Source organism: Pleurodeles waltl, chromosome 4_2 (genome assembly GCF_031143425.1).
Source record: "Pleurodeles waltl isolate 20211129_DDA chromosome 4_2, aPleWal1.hap1.20221129, whole genome shotgun sequence".
Taxonomy (NCBI): Eukaryota; Metazoa; Chordata; class Amphibia; order Caudata; family Salamandridae; genus Pleurodeles; species Pleurodeles waltl.
Window position 1 is genome coordinate 525,588,069 of NC_090443.1, and position 26,963 is coordinate 525,615,031.

Genomic DNA, 26,963 nt, shown 5'->3' on the forward strand with positions numbered 1-26,963 from the left:
GCGTCCAAAAACGCCAAACGCACGATTTGCGTGTAGCAAGGCTTGTTGGCGTCCTTCCGGCGGGAAAACACTTCTGCACGACTCTCCAAGGCGAGAGGGACCCGTCCACCAAAGGGGAAGTCTCTAGCCCTTTTCGTTCCTGCAGAAACCTCAGCTTCTTCTGTCCAGTCGAAGCTTCTTTGCACCCGCAGCTGGCATTTCCTGGGCATCTGCCCATCTCCGACTTGCTTGTGACTTTTGGACTTGGTCCCCTTGTTCCACAGGTACCCTAGATTGGAAATCCACAGTTGTTGCATTGCTGGTTTGTGTCTTTCCTGCATTATTCCTCGAACACGACTATTTTGTCCTTAGGGGAACTTTAGTGCACTTTGCACTCACTTTTCAGGGTCTTGGGGAGGGTTACTTTTCTAACTCTCACTATTTTCTAATAGTCCCAGCGACCCTCTACAAGGTCACATAGGTTTGGGGTCCATTCGTGGTTCGCATTCCACTTTTGGAGTATATGGTTTGTGTTGCCCCTATCCCTATGTTTCCCCATTGCATCCTATTGTAACTATACATTGTTTGCACTGTTTCCTAAGACTATAATGCATATTTTTGCTATTGTGTGTATATATATCTTGTGTATATTTCCTATCCTCTCACTGAGGGTACACTCTAAGATACTTTGGCATATTGTCATAAAAATAAAGTACCTTTATTTTTAGTATAACTGTGTATTGTGTTTTCTTATGATATTGTGCATATGACACTAAGTGGTACTGTAGTAGCTTCACACGTCTCCTAGTTCAGCCTAAGCTGCTCTGCTAAGCTACCATTATCTATCAGCCTAAGCTGCTAGACACCCTATACACTAATAAGGGATAACTGGGCCTGGTGCAAGGTGCAAGTACCCCTTGGTACTCACTACAAGCCAGTCCAGCCTCCTACAATGTGCTCTATATGTAGATTGTAATCACTCTGAATAAGCTGAAAATGGTTGTCACTGAAATTAACGAGAAAAGGTTGATGCAGCTTGTGCTTCAATAGCTTGATTCACCTGTGGCTTAATTTAGCTATAGGTTAGAAGATTCAACTCCCAGGAGTAGACTAAATAGACATTGCACCCCTCAAACACTACTCCATTTAGGCCTTTCAATAAACCCCTGCATCAGCTTCAAACAAACTTTTTTTGTCATCTATTGGTATTTATGTTACTTCTTAATTTTCCGGCATGTTTACATACTTCTGGTATATATTCTTGCCATTAATATTTCCTTTTATGCTCTCGAAAATAAATTATCTAGAATTTGATACGTACACTGAATTGTGACAATTGTGTACAATTTGCAAAACACCTAAATTGGATCCAATTTTTTTTTTTAAAGTGTAGTGTAACACTAGGCCTCCTTCAAAAACAGCTTTGGCTTAAACAGATGGCCTGTTTGGTATTGTTAGAGAAACGGGTGTAGAGGCTGTTTTCCTTAAGCTGCTTATCTAGCTTACCATAAAAGCAGAAGGGATTGTCATAGAAGAAAGCATAAAGATTTTTTTTTTTTTATTTAAGTTCTAGCAGAGTTAACATACCTGCTGAAGAGTGGTGTGGTGTGGTGGACTCTTCCCCAGAGACTGCCCCTGCTTGGTGGGGGATTGTTGCTGCTGCTGCTGTTGCTGCTGCTGCTGTGCCAGAGCTTGGAGCTTCAGCTGGTTTGAAACCTGTGCGTTCTGCTGAGCTGGTGAAACTGTAGGGGGCTGCTGTGAGGGCTGAGGTCCTTGATTCATCACTCCAGGTCCAGAGGGCCTTTGCTGGCTGTAGGGAATGTGGGATGGTTTCCCACCTTGCCCTTGGCTCCCTACTGGAGAGTGAGGTGAAGGCTGCATGTAGGAACCAGGGACGGAGACTCCTGCAGGGAAGTTATAGCTGGAATTCATGGAGAATGCAACAGGTGGAGGAATGACATATGCAGGGGGTGGAAAACCTGACAAACAAAAATAAAACAATTAGTTGTTTTCTTGTGTTAATTCACTAAGGAAAAAAAAGACAACCAATTGAAAAGAGATTGTACAAGGGAAATTCTAGAAAGCAAAATTTACCATGGTGGGAGTTCACACAACCTCTGAAGAAATTGGAATGTTGATGAAGTGAGACTTTCTGGAGAAGTTATCAGAAAAACTAAAAAGAGTTGGTTTTGGCCGGACAGACAACCTTCCATTACTGCCACCTGTAAAGTTTGAATGGCCTGTATCCAGAGATCTGATGGTTATGTTGGTCACTATGGTGAATTCATGGCATGGCCTATCAGGGACAGGTCACTTCATAAATTTACTTGTCCTGTAAAAAAATCTACTTGTCCCTTTGGTGCCATATAGTGCGGTGAGAAGTTAAGGCATTCATCTTATTATATAAGGGTTCTGATAATAGTCTCTCTGATTATGCCTGGGATAATATTATAGTAGGGCTTGATTACTAGCAATTTCCTTATTTTGCCACCTTTCTAAAGATCTACATACTGGGACTGGAGGTAGCAGTAAGCAATAGTTCAAGGGTTGGAATGCCCTTTTGAGTCTCTGCAAATCTACTAACTTGCATGTTTTTAGGGCTTTCATCTGGTTTTCCCAAGTCATTTTCTATACTGAGAAAGGTTGGAAATTTACTCCAAACAAGGCTCAGAAGTAAATCTTCTAGGGTGGGGAAAAAAAGTGGTTAAAGGGAAAGTGAACTTTAAACTGTTCAACAGCTTTTAGCTTGAGCAAACCTACACCTGCATATTTGCTCGTGCTAAATATACAGCTAAATATTTTCTAGGCGTATGATGTCCTTGTCTACTTATGTGAATTCAAGTTAATTCATGAAATACGCAAATCTGCACTAATGCAAAGACATATCACACGGGTGCACTTTTGTGATTTTCTTTAGGAATTGGGCTTCTGATGGGGTCTGGCATTAACCAACACCTTTTGTTTTAATAAAATTCTATTTCTCTCTTTATCCATCCATTATCGGCTGGCTTCACAGGGACTGATTCTACTTGCAGAACCTGCGCCTGCTCAGTGCCTGGATACCCTTAAGTTTCACACTAATCCATGTTACATTGCAATGATCGCAATCTGCTCTTTCACAAGGAGCATATCAGCACACAAAGTTTTGTTCAGTGCTAGAAACTACTGTGGCAATGTGTGCTTATTGCAACCAAAATATATTTTTTGCTTTTTGCTAATATTGGTTACACTGGTGAGGGCCCAGCAGGTCGAACAACAAAGTTTTACAAAAGCCATGTCAAATCATGAAACTGGTGACACTGGCTTCCAATTATGATTTTTTGGAAACAAATGGTACCTATAATTTCCCAGTAATTTAGAAGAACTTGTTTCCGCTAGCAAAATTTTTGTTGTCAACATTTTATTTTGAAAGCAAAAAAAACAAATCTTGCTTTCAGGACTTTGCAAATATTTGCATTTATCATAAAGCATTCTGGGAGCATGATACAAAGCCTGATATTTTTACATTCTGCAAACGTGTACACTTTTTGTTTTACTGGAAAGACTGACAGCAGTGCAGTCTAGATTGCAATGTATTTAGAACACTCACCCTAAATAATAAAGGCTTTGCATTAATGAACTACAAATACAGGTTCAAACAGCATTTATGGACACAAATATTACCGCAACTCTCCCTGCTCTGTAATGTAATACCGTAATTTGGCAGTTAAAGGGTTTGTGCTGCAGGAGGCCTACTTGCCACAAGGACAAAATAAACTTGAAAAGTGTTGTCCTTGACCCCAAACAATATGTCCTGGGCGTCGGGCTATAGAAATTCCTAGAGAACATATAGCACGACAGACAAACAGTGATCAACCGCGTAACACAAGCACAAAACAATTGGTGGCGATAATGAGCAAAAAAATTATAGATGAATAAATGTGCTTCAGTTATACCCACTGAACAGTTTCACAAGGCCTTCACCATATTGAATAACAAATCATCTTTGCCTGATCTCTTCCGAGATGGATGGCATGCAAGTAAATATAGGCTCCTTCCCTTACACAGTTAACCCAAAAGGGCATATCTCGGACACCAAAGAAACAATTCCGCAACATGGCAGTAAATCTTTGATGCAGATCTATCCTTCACGTAATGAGTAATTGCAGCCACACAGTTGGTCTTTTACCACCTGCGCCCCTCCACATAGTAGTAGTGTTCATGCAAAATTAGTGATATAAATAACTGTACTGGTTTCTGTGCCTGAACTCTGAACAACATGCAGTGAGCCTAAAACTAGGCTAACTGCCTTATTATCTTTATAACATATTAGGACATTGCACAGGCCACAGACCTAATAAGGTGGCTGATAACCAAACACTGACTTCAAGCTCCTACACCTGACCCACCATACTTTCCATGGCTTGGTACCTCTGTAAACCTACTAGACCAATCCAGACATAACATAGGATCAGGTGACAATCATCCGCCTCCCAAAACTGTCTGGCTGAGTCAAAAGGAAAATGTCACTTACCCAGCGTACATCTGTTCGTGGCATTAGTCGCTGCAGATTCACATGCTGTGCATAGTCCGCCGTCTGGTGTTGGGTCGGAGTGTTACAAGTTGTTTTTCTTTGAAGAAGTCTTTTCGAGTCACGAGACCGAGGGACTCCTCCCACTTCGGTTCCATTGCGCATGGGCGTCGACTCCATCTTAGATTGTTTTCCCCGCAGAGGGCGAGGTAGGAATTGTGTATGCTAATAATAGTGCCCATGCAATGGAATAAATATGTATGTACAAGATGAAGGTTTAATGTAATATATTTACAAATGTTCAAGATCTACTTCTAAACGGCTACAGGCTCCCGGGGAGGAGGGTGGGCGCATGTGAATCTGCAGCGACTAATGCCACGAACAGATGTACACTGGGTAAGTGACATTTTCCGTTCGGTGGCATGTGTAGCTGCAGATACACATGCTGTGCATAGACTAGTAAGCAGTTATCTCCCCAAAAGCGGTGGTTCAGCCTGTAGGAGTGGAAGTAGTTTGAAATAAAGTTCTTAGTACGGCTTGACCTACTGTGGCCTGTTGTGCAGATAACACATCTACACAGTAGTGTTTAGTAAATGTATGAGGCGTAGACCATGTTGCTGCCTTACATATTTCGGTCATTGGAATATTTCCTAGAAAGGCCATAGTAGCACCTTTCTTTCTGGTTGAGTGTGCCTTTGGTGTAATAGGCAGTTCTCTCTTTGCTTTAAGATAGCAGGTTTGGATGCACTTTACTATCCATCTGGCGATACCTTGTTTTGAAATTGGATTTCCTGTATGAGGTTTTTGGAAAGCAATAAATAGTTGTTTTGTCTTCCTAATTTCTTTTGTCCTGTCAATGTAGTACATTAGCGCTCTCTTGATGTCTAATGTATGTAGTGCTCTTTCAGCTATTGAATCTGGCTGTGGGAAGAACACTGGTAATTCCACTGTTTGGTTTAAGTGGAACGGTGAGATAACCTTTGGTAAGAATTTTGGATTTGTTCTTAGAACGACCTTATTTTTGTGTATTTGAATAAATGGTTCTTGCATGGTAAACGCCTGTATTTCACTTACTCTTCTTAGAGATGTGATGGTAATGAGAAATGCAACTTTCCACGTTAAGTATTGCATTTCACAAGAATGCATGGGTTCGAAAGGTGGACCCATGAGCCTTGTTAAGACAATGTTGATGTTCCATGAAGGAACAGGTGGTGTCCTTGGTGGTATAATTCTCTTTAGGCCCTCCATAAACACTTTAATGACAGGTATTCTAAATAGGGAAGTTGAATGAGTAATCTGCAGGTAAGCAGATATTGCTGCGAGATGTATTTTTATGGAAGAGAAAGCTAGATTTGATTTTTGTAAATGTAGTAAATATCCTACTACATCTTTTGGAAATGCATGCAATGGTTGGACTTGATTATTATGGCAGTAACAAACAAATCTTTTCCATTTACTTGCATAGCAGTGTCTAGTGGATGGTCTTCTAGCTTGTTTTATGACCTCCATACACTCTTGTGTGAGGTTCAAGTGTCCAAATTCTAGGATTTCAGGAGCCAAATTGCTAGATTCAGCGATGCTGGGTTTGGATGCCTGATCTGTTGTTTGTGTTGTGTTAACAGATCTGGCCTGTTGGGTAGTTTGACATGAGGTACTACTGACAGGTCTAGTAGTGTGGTATACCAAGGTTGTCTTGCCCATGTTGGTGCTATTAGTATGAGTTTGAGTTTGTTTTGACTCAATCTGTTTACTAGATATGGAAGGAGAGGGAGAGGGGGAAAAGCGTACGCAAATATCCCTGACCAATTCATCCATAGAGCATTGCCTTGAGATTGCCGGTGTGGGTACCTGGATGCGAAGTTTTGGCATTTTGCGTTTTCTTTTGTTGCAAATAGATCTATTTGAGGTGTTCCCCAAATTTGGAAGTAAGTGTTCAGGATTTGGGGGTGAATTTCCCATTCGTGGACCTGTTGGTGATCCCGAGAGAGATTGTCTGCTAGCTGATTCTGGATCCCTGGAATAAACTGTGCTATTATGCGAATGTGGTTGTGAATTGCCCAATGACATATTTTTTGTGTTAGGAGACACAACTGTGTCGAGTGTGTTCCCCCCTGTTTGTTTAAATAATACATTGTCGTCATGTTGTCTGTTTTGACAAGAATGTATTTGTGGGTTATCATTGGTTGGAATGCTTTCAACGCTAGAAATACTGCTAACAATTCTAGGTGATTTATATGAAACTTTCTTTGATGTACGTCCCATTGTCCTTAGATGCTGTGTTGATTGAGGTGTGCTCCCCACCCTGTCATGGAAGCATCTGTTGTTATCACGTATTGTGGCACTGGGTCTTGGAAAGGCCGCCCTTTGTTTAAATTTGTACTGTTCCACCATAGAAGCGAGATGTATGTTTGGCAGTCTATCAACACCAGATCTAGAAGTTGACCCTGTGCATGTGACCATTGTGATGCTAGGCACTGTTGTAAGGGCCGCATGTGCAATCTTGCGTTTGGGACAATGGCTATGCATGAGGAAATCATGCCTAGGAGTTTTAATACCATCTTTGCGTGTATCTTTTGTGTTGGATACATAGCTTGTATCACCTTGTGAAAATTTTGAACCCTTTGTGGACTTGGAGTGGCTATCCCTTTTGTTGTGTTGATTGTCGCTCCTAAGTATTGCTGTGTTTGACATGGCAAAAGGTGTGACTTTGCATAGTTGATGGAGAAACCCAGTTTGTAAAGGGTTTGTATAACATAATCTGTGTGGTGTGAACACTTTGTTAGCGAGTTGTTTTTGATTAACCAATCGTCTAGGTACGGGAACACGTGTATTTGATGCCTCCTGATATGTGCATCTACTACTGCTAGACATTTTGTAAAGACTCTTGGTGCTGTTGTTATTCCGAATGGCAACACTTTGAATTGGTAATGTATTCCTTTGAATACGAACCTTAGGTATTTCCTGTGCGAGGGATGTATCGGTATATGGAAATACGCGTCTTTTAGATCTAACGTTGTCATGTAGTCTTGCTGTTTCAGTAGTGGTATTACGTCTTGTAACGTGACCATGTGAAAGTGGTCTGATTTGATGTAGGTGTTTAGTGTTCTGAGATCTAATATTGGTCTCAGACTTTTGTCCTTTTTCGGTATTAGAAAGTACAGTGAGTAAACTCCTGTGTTCTTTTGTGTTTTTGGTACTAATTCTATTGCGTCTTTTTGCAGTAATGCTTGAACTTCTAGTCCTAGAAGGTCTATATGCTGTTTTGACATATTGTGTGTTTTCGGTGGGACGTTTGGAGGGAGTTGGAGAAATTCTATGCAATAACCATGTTGGATAATTGCTTAGACCCAAGTGTCTGTTGTTATTTCCTCCCATGATTTGTGGAACTGGCTTAGTCTTCCCCCCTACTGGTGTTGTGGGAAGGGGTTGTGTGACCTGTGAGTCACTGTTTATTTTGAGGGGTTTTGGGACCTTGAAACTTTCCCCGGTTTCTTGGGAATTGGCCCCCTCTGTATTGGCCTCGAAAACCACCCCTTTGATATTGTCCCTGGTAGGTAGGTGGTCTTGTTTGTGAGGTGCTGGCTTCTGTGGCTTGACCTCGAAAGCCTCCTCTGAAAGTTGTTTTGCGAAATGTGCCTCTGCCCTGCGGGGAATAGAGTGCGCCCATGGCTTTGGCTGTGTCAGTGTCCATCTTTAATTTTTCAATTGCAGTGTCAACTTCTGGGCCAAACAATTGCTGTTCATTGAACGGCATATTGAGCACTGCCTGTTGTATCTCAGGTTTGAAGCCAGATGTGCGCAGCCATGCGTGCCTCCTTATTGTCACAGCAGTATTTATTGTTCTTGCAGCTGTATCTGCTGCATCCATAGAAGAACGTATTTGGTTGTTGGAGATATTTTGCCCCTCTTCAACCACTTGTTTAGCTCGTTTCTGGAATTCTTTGGGGAGGTGCTCGATGAGATGCTGCATCTCGCCCCAATGGGCCCTGTCGTATCGCGCTAGGAGTGCTTGCGAGTTGGCGATGCGCCACTGATTTGCAGCTTGTGCTGCAACCCTTTTCCCAGCTGCATCAAACTTGCGGCTCTCCTTGTCCGGAGGTGATGCGTCGCCTGATGTATGTGAGTTGGATCTTTTACGAGCTGCTCCTACGACTACTGAATCTGGTGTCAGTTGTGATGTAATAAAAGCAGGGTCTGTGGGCGGTGCCTTGTATTTTTTCTCCACCCTTGGAGTTATTGCTCTGCTTTTAACAGGCTCCTTGAAAATCTGTTTAGCGTGCCTTAGCATTCCCGGGAGCATGGGAAGGCTTTGATAATGGCTGTGGGTGGAGGACAGGGTGTTAAAGAGGAAGTCATCCTCAATAGGCTCCGAATGTAGAGATACATTATGAAATTCGGCTGCCCTAGCTACCAACTGTGCATATGCTGTACTGTCCTCAGGTGGTGAGGGTTTAGTTGGGTACGACTCTGGACTATTGTCCGATACTGGAGCATCATAGAGGTCCCATGCTTCCTGATCATCCTGGCTCATGGTGGTATGAGCTGGTGATTGTGGTGGAGTCTGTGCCGGTGATACATGCGTTGACTGTGGTGGAGAGGGTGGTGGAGTTACGCTCTTTACCACCTTTGCTTGTGGTGGCTTGTCTTGTTGCGGGAAGTCAAGTTTCCTTTTCCTTCTGATTGGGGGAAGAGTGCTGATTTTCCCTGTACCCCTTTGGATAAAGATCCGCTTTTGCGTGTGATCTACCTCTGTAGTTTGTAATTCCTCCTCAAATCTGTGTCTTAGTTGGAAGGACAGTGATTGTTCCTCTGAGTAGGAACTGGTTTTTGGTTCGGTTGCCGGGTGCTTTGGCACCAAAACCGTGTCTTTAGTTGTTTTTGGCTCCGACGAGATCTTTCTCTTTTTCGGTGTCTTGGCCTCTCGCTGCCGACCATCTTCGGTGCCGCAATCTCTGTGCCGAGCAGCTTCGGTGCCGCTGTCTCTGTGTCGAGTAGCTTCGGTGCCGCTGTCTCTGTGTCGAGCCTTTTCTGCACCACTCTCTCGGTCCCGAGAGTGTTGCGTGCCTGTGTCTCGACCTGAGTCGGACGACTTCGGCACCAGCTCGCCCTTTTTCGGTGCCGATGGACGGTCACCTACTTTATGGGTTATGCCATGGCCTGTTGGCAGTGGCGTCCCCTGGGCTTTGTCTGTTTGTTCGTGTGATCTTTCTTTCGACGTCTTACTCACGGTTGGTTGCTTGTTGACGTCGAATTCTTCAGAATCCGATTCGCGGATGGAGAAAGTTTCTTCTTCCTCCTCCTCCTCCTCCTCGAACCCTTGTTGTCCTGTCGGCGTGGAAGCCATCTGCAACCTCCTGGCTTTTCGGTCCCTGAGCATTTTTCTCGACCGAAACGCGCGACAGGCCTCACACGACTCTTCCTTGTGCTCGGGGGACAGGCACAAGTTACAGACCAAATGTTGGTCTGTATAAGGATATTTACTGTGGCATTTAGGACAGAATCGGAACGGGGTCCGTTCCATCAGTCTCGATGTTGCACGCGGTCGGGCCGACCAGGCCCCGACGGGGGATCGAAAATACCCCGAAGGGTTACCGGAGCTCTTTAAGGCTCGGTGTCGATTTGCCCTAACTATCCCGATACCGAACGAAACAATACCGACGAATTTTCCGTTGATTCTAACTTTCCGACCCGAAACACGGAGCGAAAAGGAACACGTCCGAACCCGATGGCGGAAAAAAACCAATCTAAGATGGAGTCGACGCCCATGCGCAATGGAACCGAAGTGGGAGGAGTCCCTCGGTCTCGTGACTCGAAAAGACTTCTTCGAAGAAAAACAGCTTTTAACACTCCGACCCAACACCAGACGGCGGACTATGCACAGCATGTGTATCTGCAGCTACACATGCCACCGAACGTACATTTACTGGTGGGTAGATCCATGCCCTTTCAGCATCCCTCTGAAACTTTCATCTTCACTTCAAACTGGACCCGCTGAAGTTTAGAATAATGCTGATGACCGATTATATTTGTCATGAGTTGTTAATAAAATAGTTGGATTCTATCACTTTTCTTCGTTTGCCATACAGTTGTATTAGGCAAGAGACAACTGGGTTGCTCGATACATTTGGGGTTGCCTGGGATGTATATGTTGTGTTATTAAAAAAAAGAAAGAAAAACCTATCCATTCATATAGACTATTTAAGGGCTAACCTGTGAGTGACATTTTAAATGGTAGACAAAGGTTGCATGAAAAACACCCAAGTGTACATGAGCAGCTGTAATACATCTCCTCAATCTGTCTTATGTTTCATCCCATTTTACTATTTTTATGCCAATGGTCAACCAGTATTAGTATGTGTTAATTAGGCCTAAGCTACGAGATGAAAGGAGCTTCTGGGAAAGAATATCTCTAAGACAACACAAAGCAGTTAATGAGCGCCCCTGTACTCCAAACGTGTGTGATTATTGGAAAACCAAAATCAGAACAGAAGCAAAAAAAATTCCATTATAATGGCCTGGACTACCTGTTCTAAGGGCATAAATGCTGGGAAAATTGAATTGGGGACCGCAGCTGGCATAAAAGCATGTGCAAAGTTGCGACTCTCCTGACACTTTTAGGGGTTTGCACGCAACATTAAAAAAAATAACTGGGAACACCAGACATCTAAGAAGATTCATGGCGACATCTCTGTAACAAGTAACAGACTGAATGCAAGGTATTTTGTTTGGATCCAGACAAACCATTTGACGTGGCTCTGCAGCCCCAGAAGTTTCAAACAAGAAGCTAATCTCAGTTAAGATAGCCTGATAGTACCGCAACATTAAATGTCAAGTTACTACCGTTTCGTACTATGCTGTCTGGATAAGAACAAGGATAGCCAAAACAGAGGAGACAGTTTTGAAAGGTCATTCCCCAAAAAGACACTTTAAAATCATTCACTGGAATGATGAAAATTTTTTCAAATGCACTGTACATGACATTTCATCACTGCAGAATATAATGGCAGTCTATTTCTCCAATGGAAAAGAAAGACTATTCTTATGTATTTTTCTAGATCCCAATAATACCAAATAACTTTTACAGCAATAACTTTAAACCCTCTCTCTTCTGTGAATACCTTAAAGATGGAGGTCAGCTTACCTCTCTAAGGCACAACAAAAATAACTATTACCACGAGTGCCGACTCAGGATTGAAAGACAAGACACTGTCATTTTCCGTGTTTAGAAGATCCAAAATATAAAGTCCATATTCCATGACAAAAAGCGATAGTCTCAGGCTCACAAAACCCAGTCAGACGCCTTCAAGAGAAAGCATGTAAGTAATGCTGAAAATGAAGTCCTGATCACAGGTTCATGTAAGGACAGCCTGGATGCAAACTTGAGTTTTTACTGCCCTCAAGCCTAAAACAAACACTGGTGTATTGAATTTTGATCAAAAGTCCTCAAAACCTAATGGTCTTTATAACTGTGTTTTGGCCTTTAATTTCTCCCTGTGAACAGCATTTCTAATATTCTTGAAAAAATAAAAAATAACTCCTTACTTTTTCTACCCAAAAGGATGTTTGGGAGGGAGCAAATGCCCAATTGAGAGATTGGCAGAGGCACAAGAGAGACATACAAATGTCTACCTGGCAACCACCCATGGAACAACTTTGTCAGAGTGGGCTATAAGGAGAGATGAAAAGATTATCCCAGTTGCAACTACTGTCGAGCAAAGATATCACCTGAGGATTCATTAGGACATTTCCCTTTTACCACAGGCCAGTCTAGCAGAAAGGATCTACGTGAAAGTTTATTAAACAGGGCAGTAGCTACTGCTAAAGAATTATTTTCTGTAACATTTCAGAGGATTTTGTCCGAAAATGCAGGCTTCTTGCTTGTACCACTGCTCTATACAAGTTTTCAGAACTGCCTTCAGAATCAACAACAAATTATCCAAATGGCTGAGCCTTAGATCCAGAAAAAATGGGAAAGGAGAGCGGCGAGTTGAGGGGATTTCATTGACAGAAAATTAATTTTAAAAAACATAACAAAATCCAACTGATGTGAACCATAATCAATAGATAACTCTTAACAAAAGAATGAGCTAAATGGACTCTGTCATGGGACTTGGAGCATAGCAAAGTCACCGTATGCAAGTTATTTAATTTTTTTTATTTTAATATTTCCCAGTGACTCCACAGATTAATAAATTCAGACAATGAGTGATAACTGAAGGTGTATGGTTGTAGTCTAACAAACAGAGGTAAGGCTAAAACAGAAGACTTAACACAACAGAATGCCACAGAGCTTGTCATTGTTCAACTAAGGCATGCATGAATCGATCCACTATTGTCATGGGAAACAGCGTTAGGCCTACTGTATTTAACAACTGTGCTGACCCTCGTCATTCAATCAGTAGTCTGGAAAAAGACAGAAGACACTTGCAAGAATGATCAGTTTCTCATGCAAATCCGGAATTCAACAATGTGGTTGCCAAACATTAACTAAAACAAATGACTTTTCTCTTTCACATTATACAAACAAGCAATAAGTGTAATCTTACTACAAATGTCAAAATTCACCATGATTTAAGGTTAAGCAGATTGCAGTAGAAGGACTAAACACAACAAGTAATAGAAATTACATGATGTATCTACCTGGTCGGCTGGGAAGAGGAGGGAAGGCTCCTGGATGATGAATGGGGATGAACTGTGAAGTGCTAACTGGAGTCGGTGTTACAGTAGTTTTTCTGACCTCAGAGACTGGCGTCTTTCTTAGTTCACTCTGGGACTTAACCTGCATGAAGAAAAAGAAAAACTGTAAAAATTACCTTCAAGATCATTTCTGATGGGCCGACAAATGGGAGGTACTGGGTCCATCACAATTATGAGTTTTGGCATTTCACTCACAAAACTCAGCTGCTGAATATAGTCAAAATCTATGTGAAACTCTTGGAGCAAACTTGCAGCGTCCACGTAGACACCAATTCTCACATAATATTCCAAAAACACCCAAACCCAGCCCCCCTCCCCAACTTGCTTGTCCCCACTTATTACCAGGGCCCCCAGTAATGGTCATTCTGGGGGAAAAAAAAATAGGGATTACAATGGGCCAGGTATAATGAGGACCTTAGTCTTTGCTCTTCCTCCGTCACAACTTCAGCCAAGTAGTTGTATATTTTTGGTTTGAAAACTAGGAGAAACATTTCCGGCATTGTATGCATAAGTTTACTGTATATGGTAATATTTTATTGAAAACTACAGAGAAGTTTTATGTGGAAAATAAGGCAAATGTTACTTACCCTGTAAGCATCTGTTTGCGGCATGTAATATTGTAGACTTGGATGCTCTGCATATTCGTGCCATCTAGTCTTGGGCTCGGACATATACAATCTGTTCTTCAAAGAAGTCTTTCGAGTGATGAAGTATTGTGTCTTCTCCTATGACAGGTAATGCACATGGGCATGGGTGGCATTGTTAGATTGTTTCCACACATGGCTGCTGAGGATGGAGGAGGGGAGTATGAAGATGCACAATGACAACATTGCAAGAAAAAAGGTAGGAAAGAAGGAAAGTAAACAAAAAGGCATCTAGAACAACTAAAAGCCTTCCAGGGACAAGGGTGGGCACATGTGAAACTACAAGCACTACATGCCACGAACAGATGCTTACAGAATAACATTTTCCATTTGTGGCATGTGTAGCTGTATAGACACATTCTCTGCACAGAGTGTAAAACAGTTCTCCCCCAAAGCAGTTGCTAGCTAGAGGATGTTGCAGAAGATTGAAAAAGTGTATATACTACAGCTTGGCCCACTTGCGCATGCTGTTGTGCCAAGACATCCACACAGTAGTGTTTGCTGAACATGTGTTGAATGGACCTAGGAGCTGCCTAACAGATATAAGCAACTGGTATATCACCCAGAAAGGCCATGGAGGATGATTTTTTTTATGGGGAGATCGCAGCATTTGGAGGAGCAGGAAGCTGCCTTTTGGCCTTGGCTAACAGGTTTGAATGCACTTGATTAGCCAGCCAAACCTGCTTTTGAAAAGGCACTGCCTTTGTGAGGTTTAGGATAGGTGACAACCGTGCATTTTACAAAATTATTTTATTCTATCAAAGTAGTACATGAGGGCCCTCTTTAAATCTAGTGTGAAGGGTCCTTTCTGCAACTGAGTGAGTGTGCGAAAAAAAACAGGAAGCCAGTGGTCTGGTTAAGGTGGAAAGGAGAGATCACCTTGGGTAGAAACACTAGATTAGTTCTAAGGATTACACTGTCTGCATGAACTTAAAAAGGGGGTTTTCCAGCCTGAGAGCTTGGATCTTGTTCACCCTCCTCAGGAAAGTGACCACCACTAGAAATGCTTCTTTCCAATACATAAATTGGAGAGGGCAAGAATGAAAGGCAGTGAAGTTTTCTACATTTGGATTTGGTCTCCAAAATGGAAGTTGAAAAACTCCAGCAAGACGACAGAGGGCTGTAGCTGAAGACAGTTCCACAAGGTCAAGTACTGCTTTGGCAAAGGACTTGGGAAACTGATTTGCTGCTGTGGATAAGAAAGCAGAGGGAGAAGCCACAAAGTCAATCCGACTGGCGATGCACCTTGGGTGAACGGGCGAGCAGGTTGGTAGTAGTTTCCTCCTGGTTCTCGGAGCATTTGTTTGTCCACATTTTGACCAAGTACTTAGTTTTGAAAACTGGCCATCTTGGAACCTTTAGCTGGCTTCTCTGAACAGGAGGCCAGCAAACTAGCCCTTAGAGTCACTTCTGTACGCCCTATGTGGAGGTGAAGATGAAGGACTCAACAGCAGGGCTGGTCTCAGAGTTCAAGGCAGGCTTCGGACATCAAAGTAGTTCTTTCAGGTACAGCAGAAGTCTGGCAGAGTGCACAGAGGTTAACAGCAGCAGGCAGTTCTCAGAGTTCTTCTACAGATTCAGTAGTGAACTGAAGAGTAGATCTGAAGGTCCTACTGTTTTAGTCGAGGGCCATTCTTCTAGGTGGTAGAATCTTCTGGAAAGGTTCTTTGAAGTGCATGGAATTTCCTGCCTCCCCTGCCCTGGCTTCAAGCTGGCTGAAGCGACAGTGAGGAGTTGTTAGGCCCTTTGTGTGAAGGAAGCACAGGCTAATCAGGTGCAAGTGTGACTGTGTTCAGCCTTGCCCCTCCCCCACTCCTTCCAGCAGAAGTCTTATTGAGGCACACAATACTTCTACTGTGTGACTATCTGGGAGGAATTCACAAAGTCAGTAAGCCACATCCAGTCATGTCACCCAAGACAGGCTACAGGCACAAAGGCCAGAAAGATGCCAAACTTCTAAAAGTGGTATTTTCAAAACTGTAATGAAAAATCTGACTTTACAGTTAATAGGGTTTATCATTTCCATTTCATAGGTACCAAACATACCTACCTGCTCCCAATTTGGAATTACAACTTACTAAATGTAATAGGGAATCCCCAATGTTATCCTATTGAAAGGGTGGGCCTCACAGTAGTGGAAAATTAATTCAGGAGTTTTTCACTACCAAGACATATAAAACTTTAAAGTACATGTCCTGCCTTTTAATTACACAGCAACCTACCCTATGAGCTTCCCAAGGCCTACCTTAGGTGTGACGTGTAGTAAAAGGGGAGTTTAAGGCTTGGCTAGGGAGGTTAAATGCCAAGATGACACAGCAGTGTAACTCTGCATTCAGGCCTGGGACATGTTTTACAGGGCTACTTAAGTTGGTGGCACAATATGTGCTGCAGGCCCAGTGGTAGTATTTAATTTACAGGCCCTGTATATATGATATACCACTCTACAAGGAACTTATGAGTAAATTCATTATGTGCCAATTGGGTACATGCCAATTGAACCATGTTTAGGGGAGTGAGCCCATGCACTTTGCCACTGGTTAGCAGTGGTAAAGTGCATTTACTCCCAAGGCCAACAAAAACAGATTTTAGCAAACATTGAAGGTAAGTAGGCAAACAGTTTGGGGGAAGACCACCCTAAGGCTGACAGGTCTAACAGATTCAATGACAGGACTGGGGGTGTCCTAGTAGGGATAATTATCTTAATTCCTTCCCTAAAGGCCCTAATGACAGGGACTCTGAATAGTGAAGAGTGTTCCCTGTTCTGTAGGTTTGCCGTTATTGCAGCCAAATGTAAACTAATGGATATGTAAGTCAACCTGAACACCACTGTAAGTGCAACAGGTAAAAGAAAATGTCTTACACGGTTGGCTTTAGTGGATAAATGTATTTAAGTAGGCAGTAGTGGATGAACATCTTCTACTTTGCTGAACTGCAGACTCTGGTAGAGGCACAGCAAGCCTCCTTGAGGATGGACATACATTCAGGAGGCAAACTGAGATAACCACACTCTAGGACCTCGGCAGTGAGCCCACCAGGCATTGCTGTTTGTGATGTGGATGCCTGACTGTGCCCAGGTGTAGAGTGAGAACATCCTGCCTGTTGAGAGCTTCTGGTGAGGGACTACAGACAACACGAGGAGAGCTGTGAACCACGACTGCCTGGCCCTCCTAGAGCCACTAGGAAATGAGTGAGAGAGGTCGGACAGAGCTTCCGAATCACATATGAAAGGAGTGGGAGAAGCAGAAACATGTGGGCAAATATCCCTGACCAGTTCTTCCACAGAGCATTTCCCATGGACTGTCGGTATGGAAACCTGGAGGCGAAGCTTGGGAGTTTGGAGTCTTTGCCGGTTCCTAAAACATCTAAATCAGGAAAACCCCAATTTTTCTAGTAAAGGAGCAAGACTTGGGGGAGGAATTCCCACTTGGAATTGTTGCTGCACCTCGCTGAGCAGGTCTGAGAAGTCATTGTCCGCTCATGGAAGGTACCCTGCAAGCAGACTCAATTTGTGGTGGATCACCCAATGACAAATGATGAGAGCTATGGAGAGTGTGCCAGTCTGTTTTTGCAGGTAATACATGGCAGTCATGTTTTCTGTTTTGACCAAGACATTTTGTGATGTATATGGCAAAAGAAAGCCTTCAGAGCCAATTGAACTGGCAATAACTCAAGATGGCTTATGTGGAAGGTCTGCTGAAAGGGTGTTCACAGACCCTGAACATTCATGTCCTGTAGATGTGCCCCAGCCCACGAGAGAGGAGTCAATGGTGATGGTCACATGGGGGATGGGCTGGAGCTAGAAAAGGTCTGCCCCACAACAGATTGTTGTTGTTCCATTGTTCCAACACTGCAGAGCAGGATGTGTGCTGGCCCAAATCAACATTAGATCCTCCCATACATCCTCTGCTTGTGACCAGGCACTCTTGGAGCAGACGCTTGTGCAAGTGGGCATGGGGAACTATGGCGATGTAGGATGGCATCATGCAGAGGGGCATTACTGTTCTAACTGTTAGCTGACGATCTGGCTAGAAAAAAAAAAAAAAAAAAAGAGGCAGCAGGCTCTAGAAAACTTGGACCTGTGTGGAGCTGGGATAAGCTTTAACGGTGACTAGTAATAGGAAGGGCTGTATCTGTAGGAGTTGGAGGTGGGACCTCCCCATGTTTATGGTGAAACCTAGATCATAGAAAAGATCAAAGGTGATCTGCATGTGAGCCAATCACTGCTGTTAGCTTATAGTCTTTATCAGCCAGTTGTAAAGATACAGGAAGACATGGACATCGCTCCTCCAAAGATGAGACTACCTCTGCAATGCATTTGGTGAGGACTCTTGGGCGGTGGTTACCAAGAAGGGCAGAACCTTGAATTGCGAGTGATGTTCACTGTAAAGAAATGGCTCCCTGTTGCAGTTACCCCCCACTTTTTGCCTGATACTGATGCTGACTTGACTGAGAAGTGTGCTGGGACCCTGCTAACCAGGCCCCAGCACCAGTGTTCTTTCACCTAAAACGTACCATTGTTTCCACAATTGGCACACCCTGGCATCCAGATAAGTCCCTTGTAACTGGTACCTCTGGTACCAAGGGCCCTGATGCCAGGGAAGGTCTCTAAGGGCTGTAGCATGTATTATGCCACCCTAGAGACCCCTCACTCAGCACAGACACACTGCTTACAAGCCTGTGTGTGCTGGTGAGAACAAAATGAGTAAGTCGACATGGCACTCCCCTCAGGGTGCCATGCCAGCCTCTCACTGCCTATGCAGTATAGGTAAGACACCCCTCTAGCAGGCCTTACAGCCCTAAGGCAGGGTGCACTATACCATAGGTGAGGGTACCAGTGCATGAGCACTGTGCCCCTACAGTGTCTAAGCAAAACCTTAGACATTGTAAGTGCAGGGTAGCCATAAGAGTATATGGTCTGGGAGTCTGTTTTACACGAACTCCACAGCACCATAATGGCTACACTGAAAACTGGGAAGTTTGGTATCAAACTTCTCAGCACAATAAATGCACACTGATGCCAGTGTACATTTTATTGTAAAATACACCACAGAGGGCACCTTAGAGGTGCCCCCTGAAACTTAACCGACTGTCTGTGTAGGCTGACTAGTTCCAGCAGCCTGCCACACCAGAGACATGTTGCTGGCCCCATGGGGAGAGTGCCTTTGTCACTCTGAGGCCAGTAACAAAGCCTGCACTGGGTGGAGATGCTAACACCTCCCCCAGGCAGGAGCTGTGACACCTGGCGGTGAGCCTCACCCCTTTGTCACAGCCCAGCAGGGCACTCCAGCTTAGTGGAGTTGCCCGCCCCCTCCGGCCACGGCCCCCACTTTTGGCGGCAAGGCTGGAGGGAACAAAGAAAGCAACAAGGAGGAGTCACTGGCCAGTCAGGACAGCCCCTAAGGTGTCCTGAGCTGAAGTGACTCTGACTTTTAGAAATCCTCCATCTTGCAGATGGAGGATTCCCCCAATAGGGTTAGGATTGTGACCCCCTCCCCTTGGGAGGAGGCACAAAGAGGGTGTACCCACCCTCAGGGCTAGTAGCCATTGGCTACTAACCCCCCAGACCTAAACACGCCCTTAAATTTAGTATTTAAGGGCTACCCTGAACCCTAGAAAATTAGATTCCTGCAACTACAAGAAGAAGGACTGCCTAGCTGAAAACCCCTGCAGAGGAAGACCAGAAGACGACAACTGCCTTGGCTCCAGAAACTCACAGGCCTGTCTCCTGCCTTCCAAAGATCCTGCTCCAGCGACGCCTTCCAAAGGGACCAGCGACCTCGACATCCTCTGAGGACTGCCCCTGCTTCGAAAAGACAAGAAACTCCCGAGGACAGCGGACCTGCTCCAAGAAAGGCTGCAACTTTGTTTCCAGCAGCTTTGAAAGAACCCTGCAAGCTCCCCGCAAGAAGCGTGAGACTTGCAACACTGCACCCGGCGACCCCGACTCGGCTGGTGGAGAACCAACCCCTCAGGGAGGACCCCCGGACTACTCTACGACTGTGAGTACCAAAACCTGTCCCCCCTGAGCCCCCACAGCGCCGCCTGCAGAGGGAATCCCGAGGCTTCCCCTGACCGCGACTCTTTGAATCCAAAGTCCCGACGCCTGGGAGAGACCCTGCACCCGCAGCCCCCAGGACCTGAAGGACCGGACTTTCACTGGAGAAGTGACCCCCAGGAGTCCCTCTCCCTTGCCCAAGTGGAGGTTTCCCCGAGGAACCCCCCCCTTGCCTGCCTGCAGCGCTGAAGAGATCCCGAGATCTCTCATAGACTAACATTGCGAACCCGACGCCTGTTTCTACACTGCACCCGGCCGCCCCCGCGCCGCTGAGGGTGAAATTTCTGTGTGGGCTTGTGTCCCCCCCGGTGCCCTACAAAACCCCTCTGGTCTGCCCTCCGAAGACGCGGGTACTTACCTGCAAGCAGACCGGAACCGGGGCACCCCCTTCTCTCCATTCTAGCCTATGTGTTTTGGGCACCACTTTGAACTCTGCACCTGACCGGCCCTGAGCTGCTGGTGTGGTGACTTTGGGGTTGCTCTGAACCCCCAACGGTGGGCTACCTTGGACCAAGAACTGAACCCTGTAAGTGTCTTACTTACCTGGTAAAACTAACCAAAACTTACCTCCCCTAGGAACTGTGAAAATTGCACTAAGTGTCCACTTTTAAAACAGCTATTTGTCAATAACTTGTAAAGTATACATGCAATTTTTATGCTTTAAAGTTCCTAAAGTACTTACCTGCAATACCTTTCGAATGAGATATTACATGTAGAATTTGAACCGGTGGTTCTTAAAATAAACTAAGAAAAGATATTTTTCTATACAAAAACCTATTGGCTGGATTTGTCTCTGAGTGTGTGTACCTCATTTATTGCCTATGTGTATGTACAACAAATGCTCAACACTACTCCTTGGATAAGCCTACTGCTCGACCACACTACCACAAAATAGAGCATTAGTATTATCTATTTTTTTACCACTATTTTACCTCTAAGGGGAACCCTTGGACTCTGTGCATGCTATTCCTTACTTTGAAATAGCACATACAGAGCCAACTTCCTACATTCACTTACAATAAACCGGAGGTAGCAGCCATTTGCTGGGTGAATCGGATATGAAAATAGGCATCCTTCATGTCGAGAGGGATCAAGAAGTCACCTTGCTGCAATAGTCGGATGACGTCCAGATTCATGACCATGTGAAATTGCTATCACAGGATGTATTTGTTGAGGGGGTCTGTGATCTATTATTGGCCTAAGGGAACCGTCTTTCTTGGGGATTGGAAAGTACAGGGAGCACACTCCTTTGCCATGTTGTTGAAGCAGCACAGGCTCTATGCCCTGTGCATCTACTACTTCCTGTAGTAGTTCTAGTGAGAAGAGGTGTTTGCAGGGGATGTGTGGTGGTGAGACAGTTCCAGGCAGTAACCTTGCTCTACAATGGACAGAACCTACAGGTTTAAGGTGATACTTTGCCACTGAGGCAGGAACTCCTTTAGCTGCCCCATCTCCACCCCTGTCCTTGGAAACACGGGTGCTGTTGCCTCTAGAAGGATGTTGGCACCACCACAGGATTATGAGACAAAATAATTGCACAGGACAGGAAAAGATGCAGTTGTGCAGGAAAATAATATTTTCCTGCCCTTGTAAGATAGGACGCCAATAATGGTCATGTGCTAATCTAACAGAGGCAATTTCTGCATGCTGATGATAGGCAGAAAATTGAAGCACAGTCATTTGTAAGCAGCGCAGTCCAACCTATTCAGGCAGTCACTGCGGATATTTATTTTTGCCAGCAATTCAAAGATCAAGGGGAAAGTGTTGCTTTAATGCACCAAGTCTAACATGCAAGCTGACACAGGGAAACTGTCAAAATATGGAGCTCAGAACTCAGTCAATAAGCAACCTAAAAGAGTAAGAAGATACCTCAGTTTCAAAAATATATTTCTCAATTGTAGAGAATTCACATGAAGTATCAGTGCTTAGACTGAACATAATCAATAAGAGTTCAGACTGACAGTTAGGACTGTATTTGAACAGGCATTATTTGTGAAATTGATGACAAACCACTGACGAAGATGGATTCCCAAAGGTCAAAGAGAAGAATGTAGATCTTTTTATGAGCCAAGTATTTTCTTCCACTGCAGCTCTCATAGTTGGTCCTAAAAAAAATGTCAGGTGGTGCTGGAAGGTTTTCATTTTCAGACAAGTCAGAGGAAGCATAATGAGGCTTTTAGGCCTTGTGGCTTAAAGCTTTTCATGCTGAGATCGCTATGTGAAGTGGAAGATAGGTTGCCTCAGGGTCTCTGCTTTCTTTAATTGAGCATAAGCCACTTCCATAGAATTATCCAGCTGCATCAAAAATCTGGCAAGGATTAACTGAGGTTTCAGCTAGGTTATGTTAAGTTTGTGGCGAAATCTCGACTTTATTCAGGGAGCATTGGAATAATAAAACTTTCAATTTTAAAATGTGTACTGTCTTAAAAAGACTTAGAAGCAAGATAAGTATTCTTTTGTTGGCTGTAAGTTAATGAACTTGAGAACCTGGCCAACACCACCACTGATTTGCATCAGACTACAGTTGTTGCAGAAAAAAGCTTTACCATTTCTGTTATCATATGTGTGCAAGGGTAACATTTTGAACTAGCATGTCTGCAAGTGCATGCACAGATCTCACTGGCTGTATAGTCTGCCATTTCTTTCAACTACTGAAGTAAACAAACTATAGCTTTTGAAGACCAGATAGGGTGTTTCTTATGCTATTCTAGAGAAAGAATCTCAGCATTGTTTGACACTTTGATTCAGTACATTTTAGTAGGAAGTGACATTGGAAGAATTTGGTTGCCTCACAGTTAGAAGTGCATTTTCTCATGCGTTTGCTTCCTTACCCAATACTCGGGGGAAGGCAGTAAACCTTTTTCTAAAGCTAGGCCTAAATTTTGAAATAAGTGAGATAATGAAATGCAAATTTTGGAAAAATGAAGAATCCTAAAACATTTAAAAAATGTATAAAACATTTAAGATGGGTTTGTGTTAAATAATAGGTATACGTGCTCCTTAAGATTGGGTTAGTGTAGAGTCAGTGTAAGACTATGGGTTTGAGCTACAGTTTAGAGTATGTATATTATTGGGACTAGGCTGACTGGATAATGAAACAACTTAGTGATATGGTAAAAGTTTAAAGACAACGGACAAGGCAGAGGAGAAGGCATTTCAAAGGAGCTGAGACCCACGGCCCGAATTTCAAAGGCTGAGACATTAAAACCCAATGTGACTGGATAGGAGCTAAAAGGTTGTTGAGGTGGTGGGGGGAGGGGGGAGAGGTGAAGCAGACTCACGCTTTATTCAATAGCACTACATCAGGAAAAAGAAGGTGGCTAACACTTCAAGCTACTGCAACCAGGACTGGGGACCAAGGTATGCCAGCTGAATGAGGGGTTCTCATCCAGGAAGCCAAGAACATTCGGCCTGTGCCTGGATCACCAGCCTTTTACCTGTCTACCAAGAGAGGCGGCGGAGGAGAAAGATTTGAGGGAGCAAGGCCCAGTGAGCTTCCTAGTGAGCAGAGTTGGAGGCGCCTGGTCTAGTTGGTACCACTGTTGCCAGACAGCAGTCAGGTCTCTGGCTCGCAGATGTCTGTATCCTCCAGAAGGGGCATCCTGAAGTTCTGGGCCGTCGCCTGGTACAGGCAACAATATTGGGGCAGTCTCCCATATCTGGCACCCCAGTGTGACGTATGCTACTGGGACTGTTGGAGTAGTCCCCCTTTGCCTCTGAACCTGCTTGGACTATCGTCTGTTTCAACAGAGACTTTCGCCATTGACCCATGTATGTCAGAGGGTGGGCCATTAGGACTGTTGGGGCTGTCACCCAGTGCATCCAACTGCATTGAGGACCGCTGCCAGTGCTCATAAACCTTATGCCAAGAGGGGGCCATTAGGATCGTTGCCAGCGTCAGATGAGCCCATGTAACTAGAGGAGGGACTTAAAAGCAACCTCAGAGGCAATCCTGCAGCATTGCCCTGCTCCTTTAACTTATGGACAGCAGCCACAAAGAAGTAGCTATTGCAACTGGAAGCTGTTGGCACCTGAGACCGCAACTGCCTTCCATGCCAGAAGACACCACTGCACCCGAGCCTTACAGCCTGAGGAGTGGACCAACGGTGTCCCCACGTGTCCAAGGACTTCAAGAGTCTGGTGTCCTGTGGGTTCCCCTGGAATGACTTTCCAGTCCATCCCGGCAACAACTTAGTGACCGGACCCCCCCCAATTGAAGTGAATGGGACTCCAGAGACTCCTGAGGTGATCTCTTGGTGTGGCCTTGGACCTTGTCTCGTATTCACCACCTTAGGTCTCGGAGAACAGCCCCGTACATTGCTGTGAAGTGTCCGAATGCAGTACATGGTTTCCCACCATAGGATGAAGTGCGTGTTATTTTTATAAATTGGTGCTGGATTTCTTTATTGAGTGTGTCTCACCTACTACCTGTGTATGCGCCCTGCATGCTTAGCACTACTCTCTGATATGCATAGCAGCTCACCGACACTACCACAAAAGAACATTTGGGGTGTCATTTGTGCCTCTATAGTTACTCTGGGGTTTGTTTGGACTGCCTGCACAGTGTACTTCATTTTGGTCCACTATATACAGAGCCAGCTTCCTACAACAGGGTATTAGTTTCAGTTCGGCAACTTATACTCACAAGGTGTGTCCTGCTTGCAGTTCTTTAATCTTTTGAGTCGCAGTCCATTCTATGATGGAATCCAGCTTAGGACCCCTGATGACAAGATTTAGGTTGACAGTTGGACCAGTCACACAAGAAACTGTAGACTTTCTAGGTTAGAGGGATTCGGCAATAGGTGTGGTGTCTGTTTATGCTTTGCTATCTGTACAGCTGTGAGGAACAATTCTCTTTCCTACACAGATATATGCCTGTGCAGCATATGAAACCTCTGCCTTGGACCACTACAATACAGTCCTGGAACATTAATACTTTGATCTCGTCTTCATTGTTTAATCTCTCAGCGCTAATCCACTGAGCTCATACAAGTCTCCCAAATGACCAGCAGCCCTGCTCCAGTCTTACCCAACAATGGCCTCTAAGAGTTCAGAAGCTGAGGTGTGCCTTCCATGGCTCTGGCAACAAGCAGCTCACACCACTTCCTCCTGGAGTTCCTTGCAGTTGGGGGGTGAGGGTGTGTGTGTGTTTGTGTGGGGGGGGGGGGGGGGGGTACTCACAGAAACAGTCTGCAGGTGTGGACTGGGGGTCCAGTCCGACCAAGCCAGCAAGTGGGCTCAGGTCTCACGAGGCTGGAAGACGTGGTGACACCCCTGGTTCTCCTCGGTCCAGCAGGGCAGACGGGTGCAGAGGTGGCCTGACACATCAGGCTTCTGTCTCCTGGTCACTCTCAGTGGCAGACGGTAGGGGGTCAGCAGAAACAAGCTGCATTCGCTGTCTGTAAGTCCACAGTGGGCAAACTCATTGTGGCTTCGTCTCAAGAGGGCCTGGGGATCACACTTCAACATGTGCTGGTCAGCTCGGGTCCAGTGTTGATGGCCAGAGTCTGTTTTTTTGGCAGTTTCAGTCCTCTTCTGGGTGCCTGCAGATGCAGGGGAGCAGCTCTTCTACTCGAAGGGAGCTCTTCTTGGTGATTTGCGAGGCACTGGCAGCTCTCCCAGTTTCTCAGAGGCTGCAGCAGCAGAACAGGTCAGTTGCTCCGCTGGGTTGGGTGCAGCAGGCAGGCCGACAGGGTTGGCACCAAGTCAGTCGTGCTCCTCGGTTTGCCGGTTCATCAGGCTTCTAGTCCACTCTTTGTGTCCAGTGACATATACTCAATTTAGGGGGTGGTGTTAAGGGAAGTGAAGGGCAGTAGTCAATGGGCTACTTACCCTTGGGGTCACTACACCCCCTAAATGACTATTTCCTGTGGGGAGTCGGCATCAACCTGTCCAGAGTTCCTAAATTCTACCACACACAAGATGGTGGAATTTCTTAAGTCCGATCCTCTTCAGGCTCATCACCCCAGGGGTGTTTCCAGCCTGAAAAGACAACACGCCTTCTACATGGCTACTTTCCGGCCTGTCCAGGTGCCAGATGGGCCCTGGGCAGGAGTCAGCATCCTCCTCTGAGGAAAGTCCGTTCTGCATACCAAAGGTTGGGGCTTCTTTGAAGCTCCCAGTCTGGGAATGCAGATTTGCAGGTCATCCTGCTGCGAGGGGCGTGAACACCCTGACCAGAGAAGGCTTTGTTTCTGACCTATAGACTTGGTCAATGAGCTCACCAGCAGTTGGTAGTTTTTCAGGGGGCACCTCTGAGAGCGTGTATTAACAAATACATCACTGGAATTGGTGAGGGTTTATTAATAGGAGATGTCCGATATCAAACATCCCTATCTTCTGCGAAGCCATCATTTTGGGGAACCTGTATTGATCAGTGTCCATCACATGTACTTAAAATGGCTCCCCTGTTCACTTACTATGTCTGAGAATCGACTAAGATATAGCAGGGGCATATTTGCTCTTGCAGTTAAGCCCACACATGTAATATAATGCAGCCTGCCTTAGGACTGTAATGGCCTGCTGCAGGGACAACTTACAAATATTACATGCAGTGTTTAGGGGATATGGCACACAGTCTGTGGTTCATGAGGTGTTCTCACTTTTAGGGAGCACCTTGTCACGCAGCCTGCAATGGCAGTCTGGCATGAGGTTGGTGCTGGGTCCCTTAGAGTGGCACAAGTTGTGCTGCAGCTCTTAGGGAATCTCTGCAGCACTTAGGTACTAGAAGTACCACTTACTTGGCACTTACAAAGAAGCTACAGGGCCTGATCACTGGAGGATCAGCAGGTATATACAGATTTGGTGGAGGGGCGCCTGGCTGCCAGAATGACATCACAGACATCGGAAGGAAGGTAGAAAGCTGTCAATTGTCACCGCTCAATCTCAACACACGTAGGTGAAAACTGTGCAGGGGTGGGTTCAAAACCCTCCCCTGTTGCTGTGACAGAAGATCCTCCAGAAGAGGCAGCTTGACCGGAGAACCAATGCTCATGCTCAACAGCTCCGATACCAGTCACCATGACCAATCCGGAGCCACAAGAATGACTTGGGCCAGTCATTTCTGATCTTCTTGAGA

The 26,963-nt window shown here is 44.9% G+C and overlaps 1 protein-coding gene across 6 annotated transcripts in view; it reads right to left on the bottom strand.

The window, feature by feature from the left end:
- The window catches only part of SMG7 (SMG7 nonsense mediated mRNA decay factor), a 468,256-nt gene that overhangs the window by 148,300 nt on the left and 292,993 nt on the right, over positions 1 to 26,963 (bottom strand). For all 6 annotated transcript variants that reach the window (XM_069232041.1, XM_069232046.1, XM_069232045.1 and 3 more), the window contains 2 exons: positions 13,130 to 13,268; positions 1,567 to 1,958 (listed from right to left, as the gene is read on the bottom strand). In XM_069232041.1, coding sequence (XP_069088142.1) covers positions 1,567 to 1,958; positions 13,130 to 13,268 — 531 coding nt within the window. The remainder of the gene's footprint in view (positions 1 to 1,566; positions 1,959 to 13,129; positions 13,269 to 26,963) is intronic.